The following is a 25,048-nucleotide window of genomic DNA, read 5'->3' as shown; positions in this document are numbered from 1 at the left end:
CTAACTGTGTCCAGGGCGTTGCGGGTGAGGAGGAAGATGTCAGGCGAGCGAATGCCGGTGAAGATGATTGGTGACATCCTGACGGCTCAGCTTCCTCACATGCAGCCGTACATCCGCTTCTGCAGCTGCCAGCTCAATGGCGCCACCCTCATTCAGCAGAAAACAGACGAGGTGCCCGAATTCAAAGACTTTGTTAAGGTGAGACCAGCAAACAGTCAATACGTTAATCCAATGTGATGCTTAAATTCAGTTTTTTATTTAAAAAAAATATTTTTCTTTTGTTTATTTCCTGTTTATCTCTGTGCAGCTGGTTTGACACAATCTGTGTCGTCGAAAGGCTTGCGTAGTTGGTGTTTTATGCATGTTTGTATGTTTTACAGAGGTTGGCGATGGACCCTCGCTGTAAGGGAATGCCCCTGTCCAGTTTCCTCCTCAAACCCATGCAGAGAGTTACCCGATACCCCCTCATCATCAAAAACGTATGTACACATACATGCACATTCCTGGGTATCTTAATATTTAAGACTACAGTAAAATGCATATATGCACATTGTACATCCCTGTACATCTTAATATTTAAGACTACAGTTTACACTCATGCACATTATTTTGCGTTCTATATTTAATTCTACAATATACATTTTTTATATTTTATTCTTATATTTTTATTGTTTACTTTTATTTCATTCTTACATAGCTTTATTTATGTATATTTTCATCTGTGTTGTTTTCTTTAATAATTGCACTGTCCATGGAGCGGACCTGACTCACATTTCACTGCTGGTTATATATGCTATATATAATTTTGTATGTGACGAATAAAAATCTTGAATCTTGAATCACAATCTTAATAATCAGCTATTTCCAATCTACCATATGAAGAACCGGTACATTGAAAACAAAAAGGTGCTACAAGAGCACATAAAGAAGCATTATATAATTCACCATCTGCACTCTTCTGCTTTGACATCACTTTGGTTTCATGTATCTAGACCCATCGTCTCATGTTTCTTCTCCCCTCACGCTCAGATTTTAGAGAACACTCCAGAAAGCCACCCGGACCACAGTCACCTGCGGCTGGCTCTGGAGAAGGCTGAAGAGCTGTTCTCGCAAATCAACGAAGGCGTGCGAGAGAAAGAAAACTCGGACCGGCTGGAGTGGATCCAGGCACATGTGCAGTGTGAGGGGCTGTCAGAGGTAACACAAACCTGGAGCACAAACACCGTCCATAGACACGCTCACTCAGTGAAATAAACTGGATTTCACTGGAGTGTATTTAAGTAGCTTTAAAAAAATAACAATAATAATCAGTTTTCAGCATCATTACTCCAGTCTTCAGGGTCACATGATCTCACACGCAGGGTCACACGCAAACATTTCTTTCAAAAATTAAAAATCTTAGTGACCTGATCTTTTAGCAGTGATGTGTATTTCTCCAGTTGTTTTCTCATGTCAATCCAGATTAAATCTCTGTTATAAAGGTTTCTCTCTCTTTACAGCAACTTGTGTTCAACTCGGTTACAAACTGTCTGGGCCCCCGGAAGTTCCTGCACAGTGGAAAACTCTACAAAGCCAAAAGCAACAAGGAGCTTTACGGCTTCCTGTTTAATGATTTCCTGCTCCTCACGCAGATCATCAAACCTCTGGGCTCGTCTGGAACGGACAAAGTCTTCAGTTCAAAATCCCACCTGCAGTATCGCATGTACAAAACGGTGAGACCTTTGACCCTTTGACCTTTTCTTCTTGTGCTTTGACCTTTGACCTTTAACCTGTTTACTGACCTGCAGCCCATCTTCCTCAATGAGGTGCTGGTGAAGCTGCCCACGGATCCCTCAGGAGATGAACCCATATTCCACATATCTCACATCGATAGAGTCTACACTATACGAGCTGAGAGCATCAACGAGCGGTATTTGACCGTTATTTATGTATTATTTACAACTGTACCTGTTAATCAAGATGCATATGATCAGACCACGCTCTTCTCTTTCATCGTGTGATCCTGCAGGACGGCTTGGGTGCAGAAGATCAAAGCTGCTTCTGAGCTCTTCATTGAAACAGAGAAGAAGAAGAGAGAGAAAGCCTACTTGGGTCGGTCTCACGTCTCGCGTCTCGAGTGAAGCTATGAATGCTCTGAGTGTTTGCTAAGCACTGGTTTTGTGTTTCTGTTATGTTTGCAGTGAGGTCTCAGAGGGCCACTGGCATTGGGCGGCTAATGGTGAACATTGTTGAAGGCATTGAGTTAAAGCCCTGCCGCTCAAATGGTAAAGAATTAATACTGCATAATAAGATTTAAGGTGCTTTACTAGGCTGTAAGCATTTTAGTTCTATTGATCATATCACAAATGGCCTGTGTGTGTGTACAGGGAAGAGTAATCCGTACTGTGAGGTGACGATGGGCTCTCAGTGTCACCTCACTAAGACGCTGCAGGACACTCTGAACCCGAAGTGGAACTCAAACTGCCTGTTCTTCATCAAAGACCTGGAGCAGGATGTGCTGTGTGTCACTGTGTTTGAGAGGGATCAGTTCTCCCCAGATGGTCAGTATACTTATACACATACTTTTCTTTTCGTTTGCAGTATGTATAGTCTCACTTATAATGTGTCTGTGTGTATATACGCACTAGTGTTCAAATGTTATTAAAGTCAATGGAACCTTTTTTGAAAGAAATGAATACTTTTATTCAGCAAGATCCCATTAAAGTATTTAAAGTGTATTTAGATTGTTACAATTGTTTTGTTATTTTAAATAAATGCTGTTCTTTGCTGAACTTTCTGTTCATCAAACTGTCCTAAAAGCTATATATCACTGTTTCCAAAAATATATATTAAGCCGCACATCTTTTTTCAACTTTGATAATAATAAGAAATGTTTCTTGAGCATCAAATCAGCATATCAGAATGATTTCTGAAGATCATGTGAGACTGAAGACTGAAGTAATGATGCTGATAATTCAGTTTTGCATCACAGGAATAAATTAATTTTAATAACTGATTAAAACAGAAAACTGTTATATTAACTTGTAGTAATATTTCAGACTATTACTGTTTTTAGCTGTATTTTATAATTAAATTAATGCAGACTTGGTGAGCGTAAGAGTCTCCATTCAGAAACATTTAAAAAATGTCCCAAAGCTATTAAGTTGTAGTTTATAGTCCTAAATTTTATGAGTAATATTTTCTCTCTCTCTCTATGTCTCTGTAGATTTCTTGGGCAGGACAGAGATTCGGCTGGCCGACATCAAGAAGGACCAGGGCTCTAAGGGGCCCATTACCAAGCGTCTGCTTTTACATGAAGTCCCTACAGGAGAGATTGAGGTGCGACTGGACCTCCAGCTCTTTGACGACCAGCTCCCTGACCCACGTTGCTTGACCTGACCTTTTGACCCCCCCCCCCCCCCCAGATTCCATATCCATTACTCCTCCGCGGTGAAAGCCCACTCCACCCAGCATCATGAATCCCAGAGTGTGAAAGTGTGTAACAGTCTTCATCAGTGATCCCGATTGATTTTTTACTGTCCTTGAAGTGTGTAAATGAAAATGAATGATGTACTGTAGAGGGAACCTCTCCGTTCCCTATAATGATGTGAAGGACGTCTCCGGATGCGCTAATGTCCCGAGAACAGTAGTGCACACTGAAACTATATTCTTACAGGTTTTCATTCTAGAATACACAGAATCATTCTAGAATTCTTGGAGTCTGTCATTATGGGTAAATCTCATGAAAACTTATTTGCATAATGTATAATTCTCATAACTGTAATGTGATTTTTTTATTTATATATATAGTTATGTATTTATTCATCATGGTAAAATTGGTTGCACTACTTTTAATTAATGCAGGTGTATATTAAAAAAAAAAAAAAAAGTATTTAAAAAAATGAGAATCTATTGGGAATCATAAAATATAATGGTCCTGATATAGGTCACATTTTACTGTAAAATATTCTGGGGATTTTGGTGTGACCTGGACATGTTTTTGTGAGATTCACCCTTATAGTCTTACTGGCTGTTCAAAATTTTATTCCATCCTTTTAGTCATCAACACTAAAAACTAAAACCAGTCTAGGGTCAATCAACTCATTTGTTTTCTGTTTTTACTGAGAGATATTTCGTGGTTCAACAGCTGATTGTACTCCCAGGTGTTTTCGTTTTCTGTTTGAGGGTCTGTTAAATGTAGGCATGTTCAGGGAAATTTTCAGCAAGTCTTGAAAAGATGTGGCCACAAATTCTTCATGATATACACTAAATGAATTATGGGAGGGAAATGGTTCTATTTGTTTTTCCAGCATCTTTTGTTTTGTAGCTTTTATTTATTTTTATGTTGTTGAGAATGGGACACACGGGCCAATTGAAATATTATAGCGGCAAGGGCGATCAGAAGAAAATAAAATACAACACATGTATTTGTCAAATGTTCCTAAAAGGCCAAAACAATTGATGTTGTTCAGTTCCCCAATGTTCTTAGTTTTATTGTGATCCATCACAAAGTAAGCTATTTAATATATAGTACTATATTTCGGTTTGACACTGCATTACTAATGAGTTCATAGTTTGTTTTTTATTTATGAATGTTAATTTTTTTTTTTTTTTATTGTGCTGTTGTTTAACATTAGTGATCAACACTGTAACGTTACGTCATATTTGTAAAAATAAGAGATATTCGGAGATGTTCATATTTTGTAACTGTATTTGCTTTTTTGTTGTTTATTTGCATACAACTAGCCAGATGGTTTATAATGTTAAAGGTTTGGCAAGTTGCAGCATGTAGAAACAATGAACCAGTGAGCAGAAGGGATCAATCTTCAGCAATATCTGCTGCAAATGTCTTCAGTTCTTCAGATATGTCTTAGAAAGAGCCCACTGTTTTTAGATGGAGGATGAAATAAGTTGAATTTGTGGGGGTCTTATTTATTTGTCCTCTTGTTATCACACTTGAGCTTGAGAAAGGTGCTGTTTCCTTTTGTACTGAAGTGATGGGGATCAGTTTTGTTATTTTTGTGTGTACTTTTTTTTTTTGTCTAGATGCAATATAAATATTAATATTCCACTGCTGTGCTAGTGAGATGCCAGAGTGATGAAGGACAACAGCTACCGTGGGGCCAGCAAGTTATTCCACTGGGGTTTTCTATGTGTGTATATATGAGAAAGAGTGATTCTTAGTGCTTCGAATGCTTTCTGCTGGGTCACTTTCCCCAAACCTCATCTCAGAGAATTTTCCAGACAATGCAAGGGGTTGTGGTCACACATCTTTTCTTTTTTTTTTTTCTGCTCTTTTTTTCCCCCTTCTCTCATGTCTTATCACACGCACTGTACATTTTGACCTCACTTCCATTATTATTTGTATTTACTACTATGAACAGTAGTAATATATGTCTATGTTAAAAACTTTGAATAGAGTATAATATATTGCAAACTGAGAAGTAAATATGTTGATGACAGCATATTGTTATCAATGTAGAAGCAGTGTGTTGTCTTAATGTTGCAAATAAAATTCAGTTGTACCAAGATGTAATGCAGCTATTTATTTTTTCGTTGCATGCATTTTATTATGCTGTGAAAACCAGTGATGAGGTAAAAGATTGCCACGGTTTTCACGTCAGCTCGTATTTATCAAAGTTTTGGACTTTCTTGTAATGACTAACAGCACGTTTCTCGGGAGGCGTGTCAGGACCATTACGCAACGTCTTCAGGCTTCACGGAACAATTTAGACAACAACTAAAATATCTTTGTGCATGTGTTTGTCTTTATTGTACAACAGTACTGCTTTTATAAAGAGGGGTTGTTAAATGAGAGCCTCTGAATCCAATTTTAACGACCATTGAACGACATGTCCTGATTTGCGATGGACAAGTAAACAAGCGGTGTCTGTGAGAAACACGTCGACGAGTCGAAAGAGAGCAACACTGAGGGTAAAACACTCTGAATTACCACAAGGCCATGTACAGTATATTGTCACTAATATTGTGTACGAATGTTGCTTCTCGACGAGTATTTTGTTCTGCACGTCCACTGTCCTCCTCCTCTTGGGGGTAACTGTGTTTGCTCTTCCCACATAAAGCCATCGACTTCTTTGGGATGTTCGTGACAATGTCCTCCTTCCAGGGAGTTCGGCAATTAAAGGTTTTGAAGGTACATGTTCACAACTGTCACTCAAGTTGAAAGCTACTGTAGTTCGATAAAAAGTCAATTGTTGTGAACGCGCTTTCCAGAATTTTTTTGCCCAGTGCATGTTTTAAGGAGCTTCCCATTTTAGCTTTCTGGTGTGTACTGGAATAGTTTATGAGGGGAAAAAATATTTTAAAAACAAGAATGTGTGTATATTTTATGTGTAGCTTGTTAAAAAAATAGTGACACCCATGATTTTAATTGAAAGCACGAGTAAATTAATAACAAGCAAGTTATTTTTGTGACATGTTTTTGTAAGTAAAAAACACTCTTATTACAATATGTACAGCTTTGCTCAAATCTGCACAAATGTCTCAGATGTCAGCTAATGTAAATATGGCAGGGTAGTTTTGCAGAGATCTATTGTGTAGAAATGACTTTGTGTATCTTTAATTCAGCTCCTATGGTTGGATAGTTGGATACATATGAACGTCCCTCCATTGACTCCCTTCTGCACCAAAGCAAATAATCTCAAGAAGCCCGTCAGATATACAAGTATAAGTAAGCTTTCGGGATTTTTATTTCACTTATTTGACTTTTTGTTGTGTGGGGTCTTATTTTAGCAATATTGAGGCACCTCTGTAAACTGAAGGTTCTTTATTCGCATCTGTGATTCCTTTAAGATGAACCTTTAAAGGTTCTTTAACACAGAACTTTTCCATTCCACAAAATGTTCTCCAGATAATTAAAATGTCCTTTGTAGTAAAAAAAAAAAAATAAAAATAAAAAATTAAAATTTCCTTTGTAGTAAAAAAAAAAAAAAAAAAAAACTTCTCAGAGGGTTTAACTGAAAGGTCCTTTGGGGAACCCCAAACAAATGTTCTTCTATTTCAGCATGGCAAAATTCTCCTTTTGAAAACTTTATTTTTACATGTTGGCTTGGTTAATATTCTGAATTTACAGGGGCTTATTCTGCATTGCTTATATTTATTATATTAATATAATGTTGCCTTTACTCTAGAGAAAGCAAAACCAAAAACTATTAGCGATATTGCCAAATTACTGCAACAAAAGGCCAAGGAGACCAAAGAGAAGAAGCAATCAGTGATCATTGCTTCTGCACTGAAAGCTGCTATCAGTCCAACCAAACCGACTACACCAAATAAACTGAATGACTTGAGTGATGCCAAAGAAGTTATTATTTCTAATGCAAAAGTTCAAACTTCTACCAGCACCCTTCCAGCAAAATATGCTGTGGGTAGTTATTCAACACCTGACACTGTCATGGTCGATTCTTCTATGGATTTTGCATATTCAAAAGATGCAGACCAAATACCCACAGAAGGTTTGCATAATAAAACATGCACTGAAATTATGAATGCAAAAAATGCAGCACCCAGAGCTGCTGAGTCAGCTGTAGAATCACCCACAATTACTGCTCCACAAGAGGCTTCAGCTCAAGGGGAGATTACTACAAATAGCAATCAAGTTTCTAAACCGTCTTCAGCAAACCACTCAGAAGTCATTCCATTTTATGAAGATGTTGCTTCTGCCTCTGAAAAACATGCAGGAGAAACTAGTGATGGAAGAGTTTACATGCCTGATGTTACGGTGACGTCCAAAGCAATGCCAGAGCCATATAGAGAGAGAGTTGCGACAACGGAAGTTCGAAATGTCTGGTTGTCACGTGATTCATGTAGACTTCAAATAGTTCCAGGAAGTTCGTTTGCGGCCATTCAAACTGATAGAGAAGAGTGACAGAACTGCGATTTCTGGTAATTAGGAGTCAATAAATGCATTTTATTCTATATATTTATACAAAACACACCGACATATGTATGTAGCATGATTATGTACTTACAACGATGTTTTTAAAATGTAAAATCAGGTCATTTCTGAGGATTAGTTACCGTTATTTGCCGTTATTTTAAAAACTCATTTCAGGTTAATGTTAAGTTGTAAAAACACGGGTTGCTGTTGCCTTTTTATGTTACACATTATTCTTTTTTTCACTGATCTCATGTTAACTAATGTCATATTGATGACTTTATGACTTCCAGATAGTACAGACAGGCTGGCGACAGATGATTTTCAGCTCGCACCGCACAAGGGGTCAATTAACTATAAGCAGCAGTAATTAGAATGTTAAGTAAATGTAAAATGAAGCTTTTTGTTTACAATTCATACAATTACATATAGTAATATAATTGTGTATTATAGATATTATTTATCTAATGTATAATTCTTACAATACTTATTTGTATACACAATATATTCAGGTTTAAAACAACTTAAGCATACTCGTATATAAACATGTACACTGCCATTCAAAAGTAATGATGTAATTGTAATTATATATTATGAGATTACTTTGTATTTTTATTCAAATAAATGCAATTAACTATTTAAAGGAATTCATGAATACTTTCCTAATAAATTTAATAGCATGCCAAGCATTTTGTATGTGTCCTTTCTTTCATGTTGCTCTTGCATAGTCTCCAACATGGTTTGCTGTGCTGCATGGGGATGCTCCACTCGGTCAGAGGAAGGTGTGCGAATGTATGGCTTCCCCGCTGACATGGAGAGGAGAAAATAATGGTTGGCTCAAGTCAGCAGGAGCAATCTAAATCTAAATAAGAATTACAACAACAAAAAAATTTGTGAGGTAATTATACTTAAATTTATTTGCACTTTTTACATGGAAAATTATTTACTGGAAATAAGGAACAAGCAAAGCCTTGCAAAACCCAGGGAGATGAGACTCATGGTGAGACATTGGAGGGAGTCATTAGTGTAACCTATAACTGTGCATTTAACCACCATGTGATATGTACAGTATGTGGGTAGACAAAAAAAAAAAAAAAAAAGTTTTGTGTGGAAACTAAACTCAAGTTACTCTGCAGGCACATTTTGAGGCAAACCAATTTGTCATGACCAAAAAATTTAAGACTAGGCTGACCAGATGCTATTCCCACAATCTTTGTGCATCGTCCTGTGGTCAAAAAGAGGAGGGCCCCTGCTCCACGATGCACCCTTAGACCTGTAGACATACAGCAAATCACTGCTGATCACAGCTATAGTATTACAGGTGATATATAAATAAAATAAGTACAAACTCGTACTAGTTGAAGTAATATTTCTAATTTTGAAGTGATGTGATATTTTCAATATTTAAAACTAGCAATACAATGTATTCTGCCTCTATCAGTTTCAAAGGTTGAGGAAAAAAAGAATGAGGACACTCAGAGAAGGGAAAGTGACAGTGAAGAAATAGAAGACATTGCTAGAGAGGAGAGACAGGGACAGGTGACACTACCCAGTCAGCATGCAGCAAGTCAGTCAGCAGCCAGTCAGCATTCCAGTGAGCCATCAGCCAGTTACCTGGGTCTATTAAAAAAATTAAAGAGACAAGAAAAAATATAAAAAAATGCAAAGGCAGCACTAAGAAAAATAAAGAATGAAAATGCAGCTCTGAAAAAAAGAATTAAAATTAGGGACAACATTTTAAAGAAATTTTTGTCAAAAGACCAAATTATGGCATTAGGAAGACGAACCACAAAAGGTATGAAATGGAGCAATGAAACAATTAAGAAGGCATTAAAAATTCGCTTTGCATCCGGTCCAACTGGTTACAAGACCCTACAGGAATTGCAGATTCCCTTGCCAGCGATCAGAACCCTGCAAAGAAGGATGGAATGTATCAAATTTGAGCCTGGTATATTGACAGAGGTATTTGATTTTTTAAAACTGAAAGTAGATGGGTTGGCAGACCTTGAAAGGGAGTGTGTGCTGTCCTTGGATGAAATGGCAATCACTCCAAGTGTTGAGCTGCACATGCTGACAGGCAAACTCTATGGTGATGTCACTTTGCCAGGTCACACAGGAGTAGCAACACATGCTTGTGTGTTTATGTTGGCTGGAAACACAACTCGCTGGAAACAAGTAGTGGCATATCATTACAGTGGCAATTCTACCAACGGAGCAGAATACAAGCCAATAATTACAGAATTAATAGAGAGAGCAGCATCCATAGTGCTACATGTGCTTGCTGTCACCACCGATATGGGTAGCCCTAACCAGGCCATGTGGAAATCCTTTGGGGTCGACCACACCAAAACATCTGTGCCGCATCCAACAACACCAGATAGGTGTCTCCATTTCATGCCTGATGTCCCACATCTGGTGAAAAATCTAAAAAGTACCCTTGTCCGTGGACAGGTGTTAACAATTCCAGAGAATGTGGTTAACAAAGAGAACCTACCTTCCAATGAGGTTTCAGTGGTCCCTATTAAGGACTTATTGTCCTTTCAAGAAGGGATGGCATTAAAAGTAGCTCCCCATCTATCAGCTGCAGCCATCGAGCCAAGCCACTTTGAGAAAATGAAGGTTGGTCCTGCTCTTAATGTATTTAGTAAGGCAACAAGTGCTGGACTGAAGTATATGGTGCAGCAAGAAAACCGCCCTCTTTCCTACCTGACTACAGCGTGGTTCCTGGAGCAAGTGGATCACTGGTTTGATCTTATGTCATCTCGCCATCCAATTACAGCACTGAGCAGGGTCAAGATAGAGGAGTATGAAAAGGCCATAATCTTCCTACAGGATATCATCCATCTATTCTATGGGATGAAGATTGGTCATAAGGGAGTTTGGAAGCCTGTTCAAAAAGGGGTGATAATGGCAACCAAATCAGTTTTGGGCATACAGGAAGAGATGCTGACACGAGGACACAGGTTTGTGTTAACTTCAAGGTTCACACAAGACTGTCTTGAAAATACATTCAGCTGTGTGAGGTCTAAAAATCCCATACCAACTCCAGTGGAATTCCATCATGCACTGAGAATCATATCCGTAGGTCAGTTCTTCAGCACCATCACCTCTGGGAGCTACCAGGAAGATGACAGTAGTTTTTTGGCAGACTTCCTGGAAACAGTGAAACAAAACGTCACTCCATCAGTCAGAGTGGAACAGCTGATGGTGGAGAACAGAACAGCACCTGACCTCACAAAAACAGAGAAATGTATTCTCTTCCATCTCGCAGGCTACATTGTCCACAAATTAATCCGATTTGCCAGCATCTGTGGAAAATGCAAAACTGCAACACGGCAAACAGATGACAATCCTGCTGGAAATAACAGTATCTTACTAAACTTAAAAGAATTCAAGGCAGGTGCTCTTTGTCGTCCCTCCCAAGAAGCCTATGACTTCACCCAACAAATTGAGAAACTATTTAGGTCCAAGAGTAGTTCCTACCTCATGGAGCTCCCCAATGCAGTGGATGTGTTGGAGAAAGAAGCTCAGTCACTCTCCAGCAGGCTTCCATCATGCTGTGGAGTAGAGGGAAAAATCTCCAAAAGATTTATACGGCTGAGGTTGAGGATTGAGGCTAAAAAAATACGAAATGACAGAAAAAAACAACACTTAAACGATGGACATCTTGGAAGCAAGAGCCAATCTAAAAAGAGGAAAAGGACCAACAGTAGCCAAGCTTCAACAACCAGCAAACAGCTCCTCCACCTTCCAGCACCCAGCCAACACTAATCCTCCACCTACCAGTCCAGCACCCAGCCAACATCACTGACCCACAGCCTATAACATCATTGGTCCTCACTGCAGTATGATTCCTTAAATTATTATTCATAATATGTATTTCATGTTTAGTTTAGTATGATTCCTTAAATAAAACAGCAGTACAATACACATTTACCACACTACTTTATTACTGGTTTATTTGAAACATACCTTTTGTTTTCATTCTCACCATGGTCCCCTCAGTACTCCTGACCTGCATCATTACTGATGCTCCATCACAGAACAGTCCTGTGGTAAAGAACCACTAGTCCTTCACCTACCAGCACCCACAGTATGTTACATTAATACACTAACAAGTTTAAATATACAATACAGTAATAAAAACATGTTAAGTATGATTACTTCTATATTACAGTAGTATTAAATAATATAGACAAGTAATAGTCAATTGAATCACAATGCCTAATATCACTCCACCCATGTTTTTGCAAACTTAATTCACTCTAAATTTATATCAATAGGGTGCATTTTATTATTAAGAAATTTAATTAATACGTGTAATAAGGAACAAACTTTATAACCTAATTTGTACCACTTCCACTCGACGCTGTCACAATATGAACATGTACTATATGAATATGAACTAATATGTAACGTTAGCTAACTTTCCCCACCCTGCAAAAAAAATTTGTTTAGGTTCATTTTCTCATTTTACAATTAATAGGGTGTTCGTTACTAACTTTATTCAGCTCCAATCCTAGCCTAATCTGTTAGTTATCTGATAACATCCCTTAAATCTGCTCATATAATGATTAATAATCTACTAGAATGTTTTAATTTACAAGTTACTGTTATTTAGATGTACTTATAATATACAATGTTATTATTTAAACGTCTTACCTTTTTAAAAGTGCGTCGCAAACAGTTTGTTCTGCTGCATCTCCACGGCGCGGCATCGGTTTGCTGCTACTTCCGGGAACTATTGAGAGGCTCCACAAGCCGCCATTGCTGTAAAAAAAGCGTTCCATTGGAGTCAATGGAGTTGTCGCAACTCTCTCTCTATATGGCTCTGAGCAATGCCAACTCCTGAAGTTTCATCTGCACATGAGAAAAGTCATCTACAGGAGCCTTTTGTTGTTTCAGAAGTGGTTGCAGTGACCAGTGCATCGGCTTTTGAAAACATTGCACAGTCACAGTACTCTTCAAAGTCTCAGTCCACTCAGTATCAAAACTTTCTAGCTCCCACTTGGTCTTCAAATTTCAAAGCAGACAAACCATCTTCTGGACAAGAGATTATCGATCTGGCAGCTGGGTCTTTCCCAGGTGGCACGGCTGACTCCATACTAGATATTGGCAGCACTGAAACTGTTGAAGTTACTTCTGGAGAAGTTCACAATGAAGGAGCCATTCAGGTCTTTGACGCCATGCCTGAAGTCTCTTCGCTTCAATCCACTGAGGATCTTCCTGCCGTTGAGACCACATCTGCCTCTCTAAGTAAAGTCGTGAAGGTACATGCTCTTTCAAGTGATACTCAGAGATCCATCAGTCTGAAGGACCCAATTCTAGTGCAAACTGATGTTTTAGAGGAAGAGGATCAGACAGAGGCAGCTGAAGAGTTGACTGGGGGTACGTGTCACCCTTCCTGCGTTCAATACCTATATAAATCCATATTTTCCAAAAATAGGAATATTTCGTTGTTTATGTACCCTCCCTATTTTTTGTGGACAGTTACTTGTAGGAAATTACTCTAAGATATTGCAAATGTTATATTATCACAAGCTCTATAACTTAGATGCAGTTTTCATATATGCTTAAATGCACTTCATTGTTGAAATACATTTACTTGCATTATTGCATTTAAGTTGTTATAGTGCAACAGGGTCATTATCTTTAAATCTTGAATTTCTGTTCATTTTTTTGTCAGGTTTGCTACATATCATACATTTGTTAATATATTTTTTCAAATGCATTTTTGCTGATTTTTATTTAAAAAAAAATTTTGCAGTCTGTTTTTATACTATTATCTAATTCTTACATCTGGTATTTTAGCTTTACCAGTATTTAAAGATTTTTTTCACTCCTGAAATAAACAAAAAGACCTGCCATGATGCCACACAAACATAAGCAGGAGAGTTCAGTCTCCAATCTGACAGATGTCTGATGTCATTTAAGAACTGACCTGCTCTAACAATGAAGTGTATGTTTATGTGTATATCTTCTGTAAACATTTTTCCATAACACATAATTGCTCACACTGATTCCTGTATTGAACCAGCATGGGTTTCTCTGGTTAAGTCAAGTTCTTTTGAGCTATTTTGATCTTTACCGCAAGAGGGTACACTGATGCCTATCTTGACATCCTTTAATATGTTTTTTGTTGTTGTTGTTTTTAATAATGCAAACAATTTTGTGATAAGTTATAATTAATTGCTAGGTATAAATAGTTTTTTTTATTTTATTTAAACATGCAACGCAGTAGAATTATAATCTGAATTGTATCATCAAAGTACATAATGAAAGCATTCAGGCTAATATTGACATATTAGAAATATTGCATATTTATGTGAAACAACTAACAGGAATTTCTCTCACATCAGCAGCACAACTGGATCCAATAAAGAGACTCTTTCTCGAAAAGATAAGGGAATACTCTACAAAGAGCCAGTATATACTACTACATAACATTAAAGCATTCCAATATATACCAGACTTCTCATATATATTTTTATAGCACATTTTCCATGTTTAACCTTGTTGATGTTGTCCATAGATCCTCTGGTGGCCCTGTAGATGCTGGACCAGTTTATGAGAAAGCTTTAAATGAAGAACTAAGCAAACTCCAGAGACTCTATGGGAGTGGAGACTTAACCAAGTTCCCAGAATTTAAGTTTTCTGGTGTGTATATTATTACCTTTACACCGTTTAATTTAATGCATTTTTGCTGCGCATTTAAAATGATTATAAAATAAGCTCAGAATATATATATATATATATATATATATACTTTTTTTTGTCTTCCTTTTCAGAGCCTGTACTGGATGAAAGCAGCTCAAAATGAAAATCACACATTGCCATAGAAGTATGTCATTTATGATGTGTTTTAGGAGGCACTAATATTTGATTATAAATACCTAAACTATTTGCAGTTACAGACCTGCACTCTGTTAAAAAAACAAGAAAGGAAACAAAAAATAATAAAGTAATTAGAACTTTAACATTCACACTGTGCCTTATTAATTTTTTCACGCTCCGAATGACCTTTTATAATTTTATATTTTTTTTAATTTACAATTTTATAACATTCACGTTACACTGCTCCACTGAAGTCTCAAGGGGCGAGCACTTTTCCCTATACCGTTATGTCTCCTCCCATCTCATAAATATTCATGAGCAAAGTTGCCTGCGTGCCGTTACGCTATGACGACATGGAAGAACTGCGGGTCCCGATTGCTGCAGCCGCTTGTCATTGTGACGAAGATTGGCACTAAGGTAAGCTGTCACTCAAAATCTTCTTTTCCGACTCCCTATCAATCAAGCGATCTGGGCCGCGCGCTAAAATGCACTCAGCACGTTAAGATCGAGCTTCCGGTCTGGACGGTTTTAGGTTGAAATCGGATGTTTGTACGGCGGTTTCGGGGTTTTCTCTGGCTCGACACACAGTCAAGGCCCAGCTCTTTTTTTTATGATCTTTTGTAGAAGTGCGAATGGCGGCGGCACTGGTGGGGAGGGATAGCCCGATGTCCCTTAGATTGATTGATAGGCGATTATGGGCAGGCTTTTTATTATATTTAAAGAGACAGAGACGGTGTTTTTAATAAGTAAGCGAAAAGTCAAGGCGGCTTGTGTTTTTACACGATGACGCAGGTTACGTACTGTAATTGTATATTAATTACACCAGCGGTTCTCACGGGTGTCTGGCGCTTCGGAAAAAAGCCCAATATAGAGATGAACACACAAACATTGAGTTTGAACGGAGACTCGGTGCAAACATGGCGCCTACAGTAATCGAGAGGATGAGATACAGTCATCTGCGGCTGAAGAAAGAGACCATGACGGAGATATAAAACCACATTACAAGAAAACAATGATTCGTATAAAATCGATTTTGTTTTTAGATGTAGATATTGGCAGTTTTTCTAAGCCCATTCAAAGCGAATCTCTCACTGAAGTCGTGTTGCAGTGCAGAGATACAGCAAGGCGATATTTAGAGATGTTACTATTTATATCGCCAGTTTGTATTCGCCTGCTTGCAGAACACTGCAGATGTTTCTCCAATTCAGCAAGTTCATTTGGAAGGACATCAATGTAATGCATCAAATCAAACAGGACTTTATACATGGTTTTCTCACTTATGTGTAAAATACGAAGTTTTGATTCACAGCGCGTGCAGAAAATACAATAAAAACTGATATGCATTTATTTTTATACTATGCATTTATTATTTATACTTTAAGATTATTCATTACCTGTATAATGCAGATTTTTATATATATATATATATATATATATATATATATATATATATAATATAATATATGAAAAGTGGAATTAAACCCATATTTTACACGCTAATATATTAATAATTTAATAAATACTGAAAACAAAATGTTAGTTATTCAGTTAGGTGAACTACCGTTATTTGCATAAGTGTGTACAGTTATATTCTGGTTATAACGTCCAAATACAAAAAATAATATTGACAAGTTGATATATTCATTCATTTGCCTGACCTGTATTTGCGTGTCAGTGAAGCACTGTATGACCCTTTATACAATGAATATAATTAATCAGTAAATCTCCTTTATTGACAAGTACTGTGGGTATACACATACAAGGGATTTGTCTCTATGTACTGTAAAAATACAATAAATAATCATACTTATAAAAAAAACTAGTTACTTATGAAGTTTTGGAATAAGCAGAGAAACACACACACACATAAGAAAAAAAAATGAGGACAATAAAAAGAGAGATAACTGCATTTGTGCAGAATGTGCAAAAGTGCGCCAGTGCAAAATTTTTGTAAGAATTATTTAATAAGTGTTCATTAAAGTGTTGATTACCATTGTTAAATAGTATTGATTGTTTCTATTTATTAGTTTTTTTGTAGAGTAGCAGCTGTTTTTCCTCATTGATCTTTGTCTCTGTTGTGACTGTGTCAGTTCAGTGGAGCTGAAGAGCAGCTTTATAGAATGCCCAAGAGCTGTCCACGGCAACAGTAACTATGATGACATCCCCATCGGTGTCCATGGAGGATTACCAAGAGGCTGAGCAGGTTTGTGTTGCCAAAGAGCTCTTCATACAGCCAATGGAGTACTGTTATGTTTTAAGTGTGTTTAAATGCCCTTTTAGATGAAGCAATAAGCATCGTTATACTGCTGTTAAAAAAAAATAAAAAATAATGCATCTTGTAAACATGCAAGTATGACATCTCACAATCTGAGATTGATGTCTCGTGAATTCTGGGAAGTCTGATCTCTGCGGCATCGGATGGAGCGATACAGAGACTCGAGACTAACCCGAGGTTTTCCAGCAGTCGTGAAATATTTTTAACATTTCTCCTTTTCAATCAACACTATTGTTGTGCTCCATCACATGCACTCAATCATGTGGGCCCGTCCCAACCATAAAGTACAAAGAAAAGAAAAAAAAAACGATGAAAGAGAAAAGAAACCAACAAACTGTGGGTACTTAGCTTACTGTATATATTCTAGTTTAATATACAAATAGATTGCATTATAATTATCCAAGATATCTGCATACCTTGTATGTTGAGTCACTCAGTGTACCGGTATTTCAGTATTTACTTTTCTGTTAAATAGTCTGAAACAAATGTGAAAAACCACTCTGTTAAATCTGTGAAAGCTTTCTAAAACTACATAGTCTGAGGATTGAGAGAGAACCCTTGTTACATGCTTTAAAACCCCATGTCAGCCCTTGGGGTCTCAGCGAGGCTGTGTTTCATGCCAGCTGACATCGTCACATACCTCATACATCTTCATTCTCTGCAGATGCAAGAAGAACAGACGGCGGGACAAGTGGAGGAGAGGTTGGAGGAAGAGGAGGAGAGAGAGGAAGAGGAGGGCAGCTCAGCGCCGTCTGAACCACAGACTCCTATGGAGGTCTACAAGACGGCTATTTACAGGTAACTTGCTTTCTTTTCTTTTTTCCTCGTGGCATGTTTTTGAGAGAGTGTAGTTGAATATGCATTTGTGTTTTGGTGTATAAATGATGTGTCTGTTGACTGTCAGACACCCCTTGTTCCCCTTGCTGGCGCTGCTCTTTGAGAAATGTGAGCAATCGACTCAGAGCTCGGAGTGCGTGACCTCGGCCAGCTTCGATGTGGATATCGAGAACTTTGTGCGAAACCAGGAGAAAGAAGGCAAGGCTTTCTTCAGCGAGGACCCCGATTTGGACAATCTGGTAAGAATTCCGTTAAACTGAGGTTTTTGGTCTTTACACTAATGTTCAGAATTAAAAAAGTTTTTTATGCTTACCAAGGGTGCATTTTTTAATAAAAAATAACACAATTTAAATGTCTTTTTCTGTTTATATATATATATATAAGAGAGAGAGAGAGAGAGAGAGAGAGAGAGACACTCCACTCTTCAGTGTCACATGATCATTCAGAAATCGTTCTGATATGCTGCTCAAGAAACATTTCTGATTATTATCAATGTTTAAAACTGTTGCTGCTTAGTATTTTTGTGGAAACCTTGATAATTTTTTTCAGTATTCTTTGATGAATAGAAAAACAGCATTTATTTGATAGCAGAAATACTTTTAGCAATGTAAAAGTCTGCTCGATTTCTGAAATTATTCATTTATTTCTGGGAAAAAAACTTACTGACCCCAAACCTTTTGTATAGTGGTGTTTATTAAACACTAAGAAATTACCTTGTAATATTTGTTTAATGTAAAAAAAAATTAATTTGATTTAATAATCTAATAGTTCATAATTTAAATACATTTCATTAAAAAGCATTTATTTGAAATCTTTTATAAATGTAACAGCCATAACATTATAAATGTCTTTACTGTCACCTTTGATTAATTGAATGCATCCTTGCTGAATAGAACTTAAAAATAAATGAAAATAAATAAGCAACAAGCTTTTGATCAGCAGCGTATACATTTAGGAATGCATGAAATATCACTTATCGGTCAATATTTAATATTCAATCGGCATCAGTTGATATTGATATTTAATTGTGCAAGCTAATTTTTACATTTAGACTAACTTTGCAATCATCTAACACTCACTTTAAATTAATCTTAAAAAATGCATCTTAAAAATGAACTTGTGCTCTACATAATATTGATTCACCTTTTAGCATCCAAAATAAAAACAGTTTTTAGTGCTCATTACTGGCTTATTTGATTGGCTTTTACATATTGATATTGACTGGTGAAGCAGCCTCTAATCTAATTCTAATCTGCTAGCTAACATGAGGCTTTAAAACATTATAATAATAAAAATTAAATGTGAGTGTCCATCTCAGTGTACGTGACTGGTGAGGAACTGAAAATCAAAAGTGAGCGGTTTGAGGTTTGGTGTCTGGGTCTTGTACAGTGTGTTGGATTCAGGGCTCCTCTAGCAGTTCAGTTGATCTTTCTGATGTTGGCTGTCCTGTGCTCTCTCGTCGGCCTCAGATGGTGAAGGCCATCCAGGTGTTACGGATTCACCTGCTGGAGCTGGAGAAGGTGAATGACCTGTGTAAAGATTTCTGCAGCCGCTACATCGCCTGCCTCAAGACCAAGATGAACAGCGAGACGCTGCTCAGCGGAGAGCCAGGAAGCCCCTACTCCCCAACACACACACAGGTACGCCCGAAAACACTGCAGAGCTCTGCCTCCATCTCTGCTCAGGAGATAACCGTTGTGTGCACATGTTCTCCTCACAGCCGCTGAGCTCGTTCTCTGGAGCCATGAGTCCTCAAGGTATTGTAGTACCAGCGTCGGCTTTACAACAAGGCAATGTTACTGTCACCGCTGTAAACCCCACACAGGTGGTCACAGGTGTGTGATTGCTTTGCTACTTCATATTGATTCGGTTCGCAGATTTGTCGCACTGTATATTGACTGTGTGAGTGTGTTTGTTTGGCCCAGGTGGGACGGTGTATCAGCCTGTTACAGTTGTCACTCCACAGGGGCAGGTGGTCACACAGACTCTGTCACCTGGAACAATACGCATCCAGAACTCACAGGTGAGACCCTGTCGACAAGCGTGCTCCCTTCATGCAGTTATTCCAGTGTTCAGAGCACATCTCCATAATCCGTCACAGTATGAATGCACACGTGCACACACTCCTGATTGCTCTTTGCCCCACAGCTTCAGCTGCAGTTGAACCAGGATCTAAACTTCTTCAGTCAGGAGGACAACTCGTCTAAAGCTAAGAGAGGCATCTTGCCCAAACACGCCACCAGTGTCATGCGTTCTTGGCTCTTCCAGCACATCGGTGTAAGTGTTTCTGTCCTTTCCCTGTTTTATAGTGTCAGAAAGAGTGAAGCATCACAAACGGTGCTTGCTTTGTCATCTGACATTTTTCTCCTTGAATATCCCGTCACATAAAAAACGGGTTACAAACAGCGTTTCATGGTCACTCACACAGTATAACCAATATCTCAAATGTTATGAATAAGGGATAGTAAAAGTCATGTGTAATAGGAGTATTTTGTTGTAAAGTTAAATTATTATTGGTCTACTGTAATAATTATTATATTTTATTGCTAATAATTCTGATGGTAAATAATAAAAAATGGTCTTAAGTAGGTATACAATGGATGTACATTACCAATTTATTTAATAGGAAATACAGTGAAAACTGTACAGTTGTGAAATTTTATAACAAAATGTTATGTTTTAAAAATGTAATTTAGTCCTGTTATGGCAAATCTGAATTTTCAGCATCATTCCTTTTTACATCATTATTAGAAATCCTCCTATTATGCTGATTTGCTGCTCAAGAAACATTTCGTCAATGCTGAAAACAGTTGTGCAATCTTTTAGTGGATTTTCAGGATTCTTTGAGGAATAAAGGAGGGAGGGGATTAACATCAAATCATTTATTTAAAATAAAAAATAGCAATGTAAAAGGCTTCATTTTCACTTTTCATCAAGTATTAATTAGTGACCCCAAGCTTTTAACCAGTAGTCTATATGTAACACAAAAGTTTCCTATGATGCAGATGTTCTTTGTAAATAATTTAATTATTTTAACGTACCATATTTTTCGGACTATAAGTCGCACCTGAGTATAAGTCGCATCAGTCCAAAAATACGTCATGATGAGGAAAAAAACATATATAAGTCACACTGGACTATAAGTTGCATTTATTTAGAACCAAGAGAAAACATTACCGTCTACAGCCGCTAGAGGGCGCTCTATGTGTTCAGTGTAGACTACAGGAGAACTGACCAGCATAGAACGCCCTCTGGCGGCTGGAGACGGTAATGTTTTCTCTTGGTTCATTTCTCTCGGTCCGTGTCAAATTAAATTTGATAAATAAGTCGCACCTGACTATAAGTCGCAGGACCAATTTAATTGTAAAGCTATTTTAGCTGTAGTGTTATTTAAATCTGCTGAAATATAATAAAAGTAATTATCAGACCACCAAACTAGTCTGAGACAAATGTTATGACAGCTTGGATTGTTTTTAAATGTACTGATGAGTTAAGTGAGCTGCTAGGTGTTGATGACTGGCTCACGAAGCACTCTCACAAACGTCAGCTGCTCATGTGACTCTGAGGAGAGTGCTGACCACAGAAGAGCCCGGCGGGGCAGTTTTCTGTCAGGCGGCCCACAGAGAGACACTGTTCTAATGAAGCGGAGAAAGAGCTGAGTGGACCGATGTGAGCCCTTTCTTATGTCTGTCCCTCCCAGCACCCCTATCCTACAGAAGATGAGAAGAAACAGATCGCCCTGCAGACCAACCTCACCCTGCTGCAGGTTAACAACTGGTGAGTTATCAGACGTTGATCATACAGTCTGCAGGATCGCCTCTGACTGGCTCCATGTCTTCAGGTTTATTAATGCACGGCGACGGATCCTTCAGCCCATGCTGGACGCCAGCTCCTCGGACACACCCAAGAACAAAAAGAAGACGCCCCAAACGCGGCCCCTACAGCGCTTCTGGCCCAACTCCCTCGCCGCCTCTGTGTCCCAGCAACAGGTCACCATGGAAGATGGTACGGCCCATAGATCATGCAATACTGAATATGAGTTTACTTTGAGGTGCAGTGGTACATTTTAAGATGGAAAAAGGGTGTTTCCACAGTGGATAGGATGGATGCCAGGGCGTTGCTGTGTGGTTTCTATGGTGTTTAGCACATTACTGTATGATTGCTCTGGTAATCTAATGCTTTTATTATTCAAAAATACATTAAAATAAATTTTGATATTGTTGGAGGGTATGAAATAAAACATGCCAGGTTGATGCAACTGTTTTGATATCATAATGAAGAAAAAATAAACAAAATTTTGGAATTAATTTATTTTGTTATTATTAATATTAACAAAAATAACAATAAAAATATGAGTATTAGTGTTGGTATTTGCATTAAAATAAGTTTTTTTAACAAAACTGCTTCACTTAAAAAATGTGCCAAAAGTTGAAAGTAGAAACATGCTGAAAAAATCTAATATGTAATGGTATTTATAGATTAATAATTCATTATTTTTGTAATCATTTGAATTTAATATTCATTTTATGTCATTTATATTAACTAAAAATAATTTCAATTCTAATTCTGTTATCTGGTTAATTTAACTGAGAACACTTGAATTGAATCCATAATTTATGGAATAATATATCATTATATTTATAATATTCTAATTAAATAATTATTTAATTTGATTACTTAATTTTACTGAAAAATAATTTAATTGACAATGCTGATTTAATTCAAAATATTTTAATTCAATATAATAAACATACATGAATATTTAATGATGCAGTGTGTATGGATTAATAATTCACGCGTTTGGAAATTATTTTCTGTTAATTTTTATTTTGTATTTTTTTTAACAATTAATAGTAATTCTGCTAACAGGTTAATTTAATTGACGACATCCAGATCTGTAATGACTGAAATATAATAAAAACCTCACGTTATCAGACCACAGAGCTACTCAAGCTAAGAAATAATGTTCAGACGGCTTGAATTTAAGCTGTTTTTGTCTGTTCGACCCAATTAATCTAATCTTTCTACAAAAACAATGATTAAGCGCTATGATGTAATTGTCAATATTTACTGGTTTTATCAAGATTGGAAATGTAGTGTTTGTCACACTCAGGTACCACAGTAACAGTCGGTGTGGGTGAGGACGGCCTCCAGACGCTCTCCTCAGACGGAGCGACGCTGGCCATGCAGCAGGTCATGATGGGAGGTCACAGTGAGGAGGAGGATGAGGAGGATGAAGATGACGAAGAGGACGAGGACAATGATCCTTCCCACTCCGACATGACCAGGCTGGGCCTGGAGACCAGCGACTCTCTGTAGTAGGACTGAAGCACTCACACACACACACACACAGTGACTTTAGTAAGGCACATCAGAGCACTAAGAAGAAAGAGACGTTCACACAGACACCTCGGCTGACGTGTTGAAGGTCACAGAACGTCCTCAAGCTGTCAAACAGCTGGTCTGAAGTACAGAGAAAGGGCTTAAAGCCACACACACACCGCCACAACCCATACACACTCAAGCACAAGTCTCACACACATCATTTCCGACGCAGTTAGCCGAGTGCACTTTTTGTATGATACTGTAAACTTAAAGAAAGTGTTCAAAGCACATTCTGAAAGAGCTAAAAGGAAGGAAGAAAAATAAAATGTTGACGCTGGATTAGATTTGATTGTAGTTATACTACAACAATGAGATTTCAGCTCTTTGCATGCCTGTGTTTGCACCGAGAAAAAAAAGGAACTATTTTTATAGCACACTGTCACACGTGATCGGTGCCAATTTGTCTGTTTTCTCCTTTAGTTTGTTTTGCTCTGTTTTGTAAGGAGAATTTATGTATGAAAAAGACAAAAAAACACTTTTTACGCGCTCACCCTGTTTTGGAGGGGATTGTGGTAACTACTTAGTACAAAGAATGAATATCCGCTGAAGGCATAGACTATGAAGCCTTACCTTTTTACATTTCTAACGCCACAATGTGAGACACGCTCATATTTATGGAAGTTTACTTCCACCACAGAATTAAAACAACATTTAAAAGGTAATCTGGACTTTTTATCTCACACTTCGGACTATTTTACGTAGAATTGTGAGGTTATATGTCACAAATCGGAGTTTATATCTCGCAATTCTGTTTTATTTTCTTGCAGTTCTGAGTTTATATCTTTTCCCGAGGAAAAAGAGGTCTGAATTGAAGTCTTAATTGTGAGATATCAACTCAAAAGAAAAGAGTAAGTAAGTTAAAGTTAGAATTATAAGGCTAAAAAGTCAGTTTGCTTTCTTAATTCCATGGTGGAATAAAAAAAAAAAAGAATCTTCTACACATATGATGTCACTTCCTGTGCGGTCGGCATGGATACCGTGTCCAAACATGATATGTTTGCAAGGTTGTGATAATGTTTATGTCATGCAATGCCTGTTATTGTTGTATGAGAAGAAAATGTGCTTTTTAATGATTATATTGCCAAAACTCCAACTGAAGTGAAACCAAGAAGGACGTCAACAAGACTTTGTATTTATGTTTTTTTTTTTTTTTTTGGCAAAGGGACTCACCGTTGATTTATGACAGATTTCTTTTTTTTATTCTGTGTTGTTATGGACAGTTCATATAGAGTTTTTTTCTTTTTGTGGATAAAACTAATGTTTTCAATATTTAACAATTGATTGCATGCGTTTTCATTTATTGTAAAGAGACATACAACATGATTTTTGAAACATAACATATGCTCACAATAGAAACACATATCTATCCGTGTAAACCCAGTGAGACTGCTACAGTCGAGCTGTTAGTAACCTCTTGATGGTATATTTAACAAAAAAGCCAATATAATATATATTACAATTTCCTCCATTTCCAGCCGTCACTCAGTCCTGTTTTCTAGTTCTTTAGCGTGTTCAGTATGTGCTGTAGGCTGTCTGTACTGAGCGGCTCATCATTTGCGGCAGTAGTCTTGTGATGAATAACCCGAGAGGAGAAACTCAGTTAGCTTAGCACGGGGAGGTTTAAACACTGCCTTTTTCTCTTTGCTTCTATAATCGCTTCTGTCTCTCACACAAACACACAGATATGCCTTTCAGACTCTTCATTTTGTAATAAAGAACACTGTACCTGAAGGAAGCTTGTTGTGTGTGATTGTATTTGTCTGTGAATCCTGTAGTAAGACATCAGAGGTCACGAGCTGCATTCATGTCAGGGCACAGAGACTATTTTTAGTCTAACCTTC

At 37.5% G+C, this 25,048-nt stretch overlaps 2 protein-coding genes across 3 annotated transcripts in view; both read left to right on the top strand.

Annotated features, from left to right (window-relative positions):
• Positions 1-4,676, top strand: part of LOC113067293 (intersectin-1-like) — a 43,717-nt gene extending 39,041 nt beyond the window's left edge. For both annotated transcript variants that reach the window (XM_026239828.1, XM_026239710.1), the window contains 9 exons: positions 15-198; positions 381-479; positions 1,030-1,197; positions 1,500-1,712; positions 1,788-1,909; positions 2,009-2,091; positions 2,181-2,264; positions 2,367-2,540; positions 3,206-4,676. In XM_026239828.1, coding sequence (XP_026095613.1) covers positions 15-198; positions 381-479; positions 1,030-1,197; positions 1,500-1,712; positions 1,788-1,909; positions 2,009-2,091; positions 2,181-2,264; positions 2,367-2,540; positions 3,206-3,378 — 1,300 coding nt within the window. In that variant the 3' untranslated portion in view covers positions 3,379-4,676. The remainder of the gene's footprint in view (positions 1-14; positions 199-380; positions 480-1,029; positions 1,198-1,499; positions 1,713-1,787; positions 1,910-2,008; positions 2,092-2,180; positions 2,265-2,366; positions 2,541-3,205) is intronic.
• A 1,053-nt stretch (positions 4,677-5,729) lies between these two features.
• On the top strand, positions 5,730-24,942 carry LOC113067468 (homeobox protein PKNOX1). Its single transcript, XM_026239903.1, has 16 exons — positions 5,730-5,913; positions 6,063-6,133; positions 6,568-6,670; positions 14,236-14,302; positions 14,409-14,533; positions 14,665-15,127; positions 16,801-16,913; positions 17,650-17,783; positions 17,890-18,061; positions 19,292-19,462; positions 19,543-19,657; positions 19,748-19,845; positions 19,971-20,099; positions 21,523-21,599; positions 21,664-21,827; positions 22,936-24,942. Exons 7-16 carry the CDS (start codon positions 16,863-16,865, stop codon positions 23,139-23,141), a joined length of 1,317 nt encoding a protein of 438 aa, XP_026095688.1. The 5' UTR covers positions 5,730-5,913; positions 6,063-6,133; positions 6,568-6,670; positions 14,236-14,302; positions 14,409-14,533; positions 14,665-15,127; positions 16,801-16,862; the 3' UTR covers positions 23,142-24,942.
• Positions 24,943-25,048: the final 106 nt, after the last annotated feature.

The sequence above is a fragment of the Carassius auratus genome, chromosome 1 (assembly GCF_003368295.1).
Source record: "Carassius auratus strain Wakin chromosome 1, ASM336829v1, whole genome shotgun sequence".
Classification (NCBI taxonomy): Eukaryota; Metazoa; Chordata; class Actinopteri; order Cypriniformes; family Cyprinidae; genus Carassius; species Carassius auratus.
Note: the sequence above shows the minus strand (reverse complement) of the source record. Positions and strands in the feature narration are given on the sequence as shown.

Excerpts from the sequence above, each read along its gene's own strand:
- LOC113067468 (XM_026239903.1), top strand. The coding sequence starts at position 16,863 with ATGATGACATCCCCATCGGTGTCCATGGAGGATTACCAAGAGGCTGAG. Across the intron at positions 20,100-21,522 it reads GGCTCTTCCAGCACATCGGT|CACCCCTATCCTACAGAAGA; the intron begins GTAAGTGTTTCT and ends TGTCCCTCCCAG. Across the intron at positions 21,828-22,935 it reads ACAGGTCACCATGGAAGATG|GTACCACAGTAACAGTCGGT; the intron begins GTACGGCCCATA and ends TGTCACACTCAG.